This window comes from Solea senegalensis, linkage group LG1 (genome assembly GCF_019176455.1).
Source record: "Solea senegalensis isolate Sse05_10M linkage group LG1, IFAPA_SoseM_1, whole genome shotgun sequence".
NCBI lineage: Eukaryota > Metazoa > Chordata > Actinopteri > Pleuronectiformes > Soleidae > Solea > Solea senegalensis.
Window position 1 is genome coordinate 31,388,344 of NC_058021.1, and position 8,766 is coordinate 31,397,109.

General features: G+C 40.0%; 1 protein-coding gene across 1 annotated transcript; it reads right to left on the minus strand.

The window, feature by feature from the left end:
• Nucleotides 1–1,807, minus strand: crhb (corticotropin releasing hormone b). Its single transcript, XM_044020092.1, has 2 exons — nt 1,556–1,807; nt 1–1,040 (listed from the first exon to the last, which is right to left on the minus strand). Exon 2 carries the CDS (start codon nt 1,018–1,020, stop codon nt 484–486), a length of 537 nt encoding a protein of 178 aa, XP_043876027.1. The 5' UTR covers nt 1,021–1,040; nt 1,556–1,807; the 3' UTR covers nt 1–483.
• Nucleotides 1,808–8,766: the final 6,959 nt, after the last annotated feature.

The following is an 8,766-nucleotide window of genomic DNA, read 5'->3' on the forward strand; positions in this document are numbered from 1 at the left end:
TGCTTTTAAATTCTTATCTTTTTATTAAAAATAGAGATGTAAGATGTTCCCTTGCACAACAGAAAATGACTGGTTGCACATAAGTTTATTAACAAACATAAATTCCATAAATACAGAGATCCATAAACTAAAAACAAAACAAAAAAAAAACAAACTTTTTTGTCAATGCAATTATTTTTCATGTCTTAAATAGAAATGTTGTGGAAATTCAAAAACAGAATTTTGACACCAACATCATCAGAATGGCAAAAATTACAATCGGATCATTATCATAAGTCAAGCCCGTTTTATGCTCCACACTGTGAGGTCAAAGCTATAAATAATAGTGTGATACAACAACACTATATTGTACAGAGCACTTTTTGTGCCGATGGTAAAAATGCATGAAGGAAAAAGAGGTAAAATATAAGAAATGATAATAATATTAATTAAAAAAATAAAAAACAAGGGAAAGGAGATCTTTGGCGGAGTGAAAGGAGCTCCTCATTTCCCGTAGCGCTCCATCAAAATCTCGTTATTTTTCGCCTGCTCTGCCAGCTGTTCCGCTCTGGACATCTCCATCATCCCCCGTAGCAGGTGGAAGGTCAGGTCCAGGGAAATCGCCGGGTCTTCGGACCTCCTCCCCCTCTCCATCGACTCGTCCCCGCGGTCATCGAAGCCGCTGAAGAGCGCTCTGATGTTCCCAACTTTCCCTTGTAATAGACGCCGCGTCAGCTGCAGCTGCAAAGCTCTGTTGTAGGTCGCGGGAGCCCCACCGGGATACATGGATGACGAGGAGGAGGACGACGACGACGGCAAAGAGTTAGAGTCCTCGTTGCCAAGTCGGACGAAATACTCCTCTCCAAGCCGCTCCAGGATTGGAGCAGACTGCTGCTGCTGTTGCTGCTGCTGCTGGGAGTTTGGGGTTTGTGGAGCCAGGACGCGCAGGGCACCACCACGACTGTCAACAGCCCGACATTCGTGGCGCGGTAAGAAGGCAACTAGCAGAATCACGGTGGTACCAAATAAATTGAGCTTCATGTCAGGATATCAACAGGAATCTGGGGAAAAAAAAGTAAAACCCAGGTGTTATTTTCATAGCGTATGCTTATGTTTTTCATTTTAACTTTTGGTGCGTAAAAAGGGATTTAGGGACACAAAAACGGGCCATTTTAATGGCGCAACGGCTAGTAACTATACGGATTAGATTATTATGCAGTTTATTTAGTATTCATTCATATTCTTGTCTATTAACAATGCACAAATGACTCGTGGAATCGCTCTGCGATGCGTAATCTTTGCGCGTAAAGAGAGACCGTGTATGGATGAGAAATGGATGTGGAAGTTAATAAACACAGTAAATATGCTGTTGCTACAAAATTAAATCAATTATAAAGGTATAATTCAATGCCTACGTCTAATATACACGTATAAAAAGCCTTTATCTCTACAGCCAAAGCGCAATATTTCTGCTCTTCTCTATTCGGTTATGATAGAGCCAAATAGACGCGAGGATAAAAGATGTTAAATAATGAAACTCATAATGTTGGATGAAAAGAGATGAAGCTTTCCATACCTTCTGTCTTTAGAGGAGGTCCTGTACAAGCCTAGAAGGTTGCCAGGTAGTTGGCGAGATGTTCCTCCTTCGCTCCGTTGAGGAAACAAGTGTGTAGTTACTTGCAGAGGAGACGCTGAATGGACTTATATACAGAAGCCAGCCTCACTATAAATGTCGCGCTCCGAGTCGAGATGCGCGCTGCCTCCTGGGTGTAACGTGGACGGACGCCTCTGACAAAAAAAGTGCTTCAGCTCAGATGAGATGAGTCATAATGTGAGCGTGCACGAGCTACCTCTGTGCTCTCGCGCAGAGACTTGGTGCCACACCTGCTGGCATTTTTCATTCCAGTGATGAGCAACTTTCTTTTCTTGAAGTTGAGGAGGATGAGAGTGAATTAGAGATGGGTTAGTTAGATTTTTTCTTTTGTTCCTCAGTCTCTGAGTCCCAGGTCATTTTTGAATTATGAGTTATTTTTTTAATCTGCCTCTGCAGTGGAAAAATACTGCTCGGTCTTTTCCATCAAACTCCTGCAGTGTCATGTTTCCTTCAGTGAGGGATGAATGAATAAGAGAATATAATAGTGGGAATGCATCAACAACAGGTGCATTTTTTTATTGACTTTGTTCATACTGGACCACAGTAATGGCTTCACTGCAGTTTTACATGTAACCTGTGTTGTTCAGTCATGTCTGCCAGTGATTCACTGCAGCTGCACTTACACCACGCACATCACTGCCAATGCTATAGTGCAGGGGTCGGGAACCTTTTTGACTCAGAGAGCCATGAAAGCAAAATATTTGCAAATTTATTTCAGTGAGAGCCATATAATATATTTTAAGACTGAATTTAACTAAATGTGAGTATAATAAGCCTCTGAATTTATTCTTTTAAATAATGTTGTTATAATACTCACCATTAATGCGACTTCTGGTTCTTGTGGACCCTTTTATTGGCAGAACAGCAAGACTTTCTTCGCGCAGTGTGTCACCAGCAGCATATCTTGCAATCACACTGAACTGCGACAAATGACTTACGTCTGTTGACTCATCCAAAGCCAGGGAATAGAACGGTGCTGCATTTATGTCATTCACTTGCGTTTCCTCCACTTCCAAAATCGATGGATGGATTAAAACAAGTGATAATATTTTATGTTTTATCTGAAAAGCCGAAATCTGTGAGCCAGATGCAATCATCAAAAGAGCCACACCTGGCTCGCGAGCCATAGGTTCCCTACCCCTGCTATAGTGGGTGCCTAGCATTGGTACCCATGTAAACACTATCAGAAATCTTACCACCTAAGCCTCAAAATGTTGTAAAAGGCCAGAAGATTATCCTGTAATTGCTTGTTAATTTTTCCAGAATAACCTTCAATATCTGGCAGTCATTAATAATTAACTGCATGTTTATGTGGTGTATTAACAATTTAGAATGAAGAAAAACTAAAAATTGTATTTAGAAAATTCATACAAGATGTTGTCATTGTAAATGTTGCACATGTGTCTATGTCTATGTAGAAAAAACACTGTAGTTGTACACGAAAGCCACATTTTTGTGTGTTATATTTGAAATTTGAACAGAATAAAACATATTTAAAGTAACATTTGTTTGAGTATTTGTCTCAATGTCCAAAAAATGAAAACTATGTACAGGCGATTTTCCATCTCTCTCTTCTCTGGTGACAAAGACTCGCCTGGTTCACTGGCTTCCTTCAATAGCACGAGTGAAACTAGTGTAATAACTACACATTGGCGTGCAACTTCTCAGTTTTCAGAAACTGTTGGCATTTTTCCGATGGCACAAACCGCCGCGTAGTTGCGGTCATGCAAAGTGCGCTTGCGCAAACGTGTCTGAAAAAAAAAAACTACTGATCTTTTTTCCAACATCATGTACTTGTTAAGTAACCTTTCCCAACATGACAACACCCACCACAACCTCCCCCCCCACACACACACACACACACACTTCCTCCAAATTTCTTAACAGCAAATCCATTTTACCCACCCATCACATTAAGCTCGAGGGGAGAAAATAAGTCACAGTGAGCAGAGGTCAGAGTGACTTCATGCATAATGTTTTTGCACTCAAGACATAAACAGCCCACTTTTTTTTTAGGGAGGTGACAAAAAATAGATTTTGCAAATGTAGCCAGGGAGTACTGGATGCTTTTTAAAAAATTTTTCCCCGTTGTACATTTCTACTCAGATCTCACATCGCCAATTAGTGACAGCGAGTGTGACCTCTGCATTTAACCCGTCCCTGTTGCACACAAATGTGTTGACAGTTTTGTGAATCAGAGCGTAAGTCTGAAGTCGGTTGTTGTTGTTGTTTCTCCTGCCGCCTCTTCCTTCACTTTGCGGCTCTCCGTGCTCCTGGGGGGAAAGTGTCAGGTCCCATCATGAGAAACACATGTTGGCCGACACAAATAGCAAACACCGGCAGATGAGAGAGCGACTACTCGTGGTCAAGCTCATGTCACCTCATTTTCAAATCACTGTGTCCTCAAACACAAAATCCTCCAGAAAGAGACTCAGGCGTCACTGATAATCCCTTTGTTTCCTTTCAGTTAGAGTGAGTTCTCTTAGGTGATTAGATATAAATTTGACGATTGCATTGTGTGAAGCATAGGGATTTAAAAGAATTGGAGTTCATAGAAAGAGAAATTTCCCCCAAAACTGCACGGTCACGTCTTTAACTGATGATTCGCTTTTTCGACGTGTGATCTGCACATATTACACTCGCTGAACCGACACCCCCTTCTAAAATAATTGGGCCACTTTCCCCCAGAAGATTTATTTTTCTCCTGTTTTCCACTAGAGCTGGTCGAGTCACGAGTCATCCAAGTTATAAACCCAGATCCATCTAACTAAACAATGACTAAACTACGAACCGGCTGACACCCCGACTCCCCTGCCCGACTACCTTTCAGCTATGAGCCGCTCGAACCAGAGGGAGCTCCGTCCTCGATGACGTCCTATTCCCTGTGTTCAGACTTGTACCACCACCCGATGGTGACGTAGGATACTACAGGACCCTGACAGTAGTATACCAAGTGAGCTGAGTCTAAGCTTAGCATTTCGTGAGTGAGTGAGTCCTCTGGTTATGGCCGAGTCTGAGCCGCTTTAATGACACTGACTCAAGTGACTCAAGTGACTCGTACACCCGGATCAGTTAAGTGAGTGACTCAGAGGGAGCCGAATCCTAAAAAGGAACCGGTTATTACAAATCAGTATATCATTCGTTTTTCAAAATGAAACAAAAAATGAAAAAAAAAACAGGTAACAAACTGTTAATTTGATTTTCAAAATAAAATAAAAAATTGAAAAAAAAAACAGGTAACAAACTGTTAATTAGATTTCCAAGTTACGTGACCTGAAGGCTGTGTGACCCGGAAGTGACCTGTGACAGGGGGAGGAGCTTCACACGGAACAACGGTCATAAAACTGTGTGCAAATCAACACAAACATTTAAATTTTTTATGATTTAATGCAGTCATGTTTGCAGAAAGTTTGATGTTATTGAATATTTTTAAATAGCGTTTTCCGGGTGTTGCACTTTGTAGACGGTCCCTGCTCTCCTGTGTCATTGATGGATGTAGAGATCGATGTCATTTCTCCAGGCCTTTTTTTATGTAAGCGATGCTGTAGCATGTCGTCCACGTTGCTATTCAAAATATGTCTTGCATGCATTTCAATGTTTGCTTTAAATGTTATTGATCGATCTGTGAATTATCTTTCTAATTTTACTTAACTTTCCGATTATGTGACATGCGTGACTTGAAACGGGAAATGCTCGTTATCCGTTTTTGTTTTTTTTATCCATTTTTCATTTGACCACAATAACGGAAATTGGAAAAAATGAGTCATTATCCGTTTTTTCTCATTGAAAATCAAATCACAGTTTTTCATCAGCTTTTTCACTTTTCATTTCCTTTTTTTCCAAAAAAACAGAAATGATACACAGATTATTAATAGCTCTCTTTTCCACTCACTTGACTCTGATGCACTCATTTTAATAATCAAAGATCACGCTGAGTATGAACAGGTATTCTGGTGCTGAACACTGGGACAATCTGAGCCCAAAGCTCAGCACTCCGATCAACCACCAGACCACAGTCCTGTACCTCAGGTGTCCTCCTGATTTATAGTCCAGTGATGTAACCTGTTATAAAACACCACTTGAAGACAAGTGCCGTCTTAACCTTTCATCTTTAGAAGGGACAAAAAAACCCAGACAGAGATGAGTCTTTTTTTAGAACTGATCTCAAAACTTAACTAAGCAGTAAAAATGTTGAGTCATGGCAGTAACCAGTCTCATAAATATTATATTTTACTTTATTTATATATACATCACATGTACTGTGGACAAGTTGAGGATCTAAGTATTGTTATTGTACCCATTCATGTATAGTAACAATAAACTAAGAGTGTGGCAATCATTTTGTAATAGTATGGTAATGCCACCCTTTTTCTACAGTAATCACAGAGTTTGAGGGAGGGACATGAGGGAAGATGAATTTCATCTAGAATATAGTGAACATTTTAATGTGAAGGTAGAACACCAATTGACGCCTATAGTACTTCTTATTACCTGGATATTACTATGGTAATTACTCAGGACTTTTTTGTGTCTGATATCACAAACTCAAGTATCTACCAATACCGTTATTAGTCTGATACAGTCATTTTATAAATGTGTGAAGACATTGATGATGAGTCGTTTCAAAGACATAACTCTCCAACTGTGTAACAAATGTTGCTGTAATAAACGGCCCAAACATGACTCAGCTAAAATGCTTTTGCTGATTTCTATTTCTATTTTTTTATAGTGTGTGCAAAGTGAAGCATGTGATATATACAGGATTTTTGGATTGTATCAGATTTTACATTTTTTATCTGTCCAATATCGGATCCAGTTATTTAACCATAAAACTACACACACTGCTATCATTAGACTGGATGAAAGCTGCCTGTCAGTGTTTGTTTTTGAGTTTGAGTTTTGAGTTACTGTCATTGCAAATGTTATATTACCTTGAAAGTGCCTTTGCCAAATGGTGAATAAGAACAGATGAACATAACAAAGATCATAACAGCATTCTTGTGGAGCTTCTTCAAATGATCACATTCTGAAAAATTTAAAGTGAGCCAGCTGGGCTTTTTTCCCTGAGCCTCTACTTCAACGTTGTTTGCATGCCACCGCGTTGCAGAGCCCGCATGAGAACGTGTGCTGCGAAGCCGTCCATGTACTGCAGTCAAACCCTCAAGGGCCCTTCTGTCTATATGAATCTAGTGTGTGTGTGTGCGTGTGTCCCCTGACGACGGCGTCAGATTGGAAGCTTCCCTAACGATCCGCCACAAAGTGGATTCCAGTCTCTTCAGTATTGTCACGTTTGAACAAGCGAACCCACGTCAATGACTGGCCTTGAAAGTCTTGAGTTTAAAAAGAAAAGCACTGAATATGTGAATCCAAGATAAAAGTCTAGATTTGTTTTATTATAGTGTGAGAATAAATCATATGGAAACTTCTCACCAACACTGAGAAGCTGTCAAACCCATCTTTTATTACAATCTGACATCTCCAACCCAGGAGTGTCAAACGTAGGCCAGAACCAGCCTGTAAGAGGGTCCAAAACCCCCAAAATGGTTCAGTTTTTAATGATTTCTTTGTTATATGGAGCAAAGAAACCAGAGAATATTCACATTTAAGAAGCTAAAAAATCATGCTTTAATTCCCTAACAACAGACCGATTAATCAATTAACAAAATAACGACAACAATAGATTAATAATCGATTAATAGAGTAATTGTTTCAGCCCAAGGGTAAACAGTAAATTTATGCAGAATAATTTTTGGAATTGCACTTGTTTTTCTCAAGAAATGCCATGTTTTGTAAAAAGGACACTTTACAAGGACCATTAAATGTAAAACAATTGTTGTCCATGGTTATTATGCTATTATTTTACTGGTCCGGCCCACTTGTATGTGGCCCCTGAACTAAAATGAGTTTGACAGCCCTGCTCTCACTGGTTTCTGACGAGGATATAAATCTTTTTTAAAAGGGCTGCAACAATAATTTTCTCAAAACAGCTGCAGTTTTTTGTAAAGCTTTTTGGGGAGAGAGAAGAGAAAGATACGAAAACAGGATCATAAATGTTATCAGTCACAAATCGGACACGTCACACATTGAGTCATATTACTTTACGGGGCCTAGAACACCTCAACTCTGATGTCTGAAATGTTAAATTTGTCATGTTTCTTGCAACGTTTCCACTTCAGAAGAAGATTGTCTGTAACCCCAGTCGTTACACACACACCACACACACACACAGGATGTGTCACTCACTCCTTTGTGGAAATAAAAAATGTAGCTGCAGTTGTTAAGTCTATAAATCGTACATTTTTGTGTTACCGTTTCAGTATTTACCCTCACACTTTTGTGTTGATAGAATGTGATGTGATTTAAGGTTTCCTCTCAGGATTCGCGTCCCTAATGACGGCTCTGCCTCTGTGCATGCTTTCACGTCATTAAGTGACATTTTTGTCCCACCGATACGTGACACACATGCGCGCCGCTTTACTCAAAAGTCGCCCGCGTCGCCTCTCAGACTGGGGGGAAAATTTGTTTGCCTTTAAATGTGACATGTAAAAAAATTGCAATCTCGAGAGAATCTAGGGCAAAGCTGTTTCACCGAAATTGTAACCCAGTTTGCTTTGCTCTTCAATAACACGCCGGCCATAATTGGCTCTTTGGAGCCCCCTTAATCTGAACATGTAATGTCGATCAGTGCATAGTGTCAAGGCTCGGGGTTTTGAATGATTTAGAATGCGGTGTTTTCTGTCTAATCTTTAAATCGTGGTACACTGTGATATGTGACAGTAGAGCAGGAATAACTCCGGGGTCTCAGTTCAGACTGACAGACATCGACACTGACAGTCGTCATATGGGTCAACATGACAGAAAACAGCCAGAGAAAATTAAGATTTGAAATGGTTTTCCCTTATTTTAGACTTGAGATTGTCTCGAAGCATCAACGACCTTGAGAATCTCTAAGCTTCGCTCATACAGTGGAACATTCACGAGCATAAGGCTGAACGGACTCTGTAACCTGTAGTTTGTAGTAGCTTTTTCTGGGTTAAAATCTAAAAAACAAATTCATGAGACGATAATAAAGCACTGCAGATTCAGCTGGCCTTTTCTCTGTTATTATACAACCAATTTTCTTCCTTACGTAA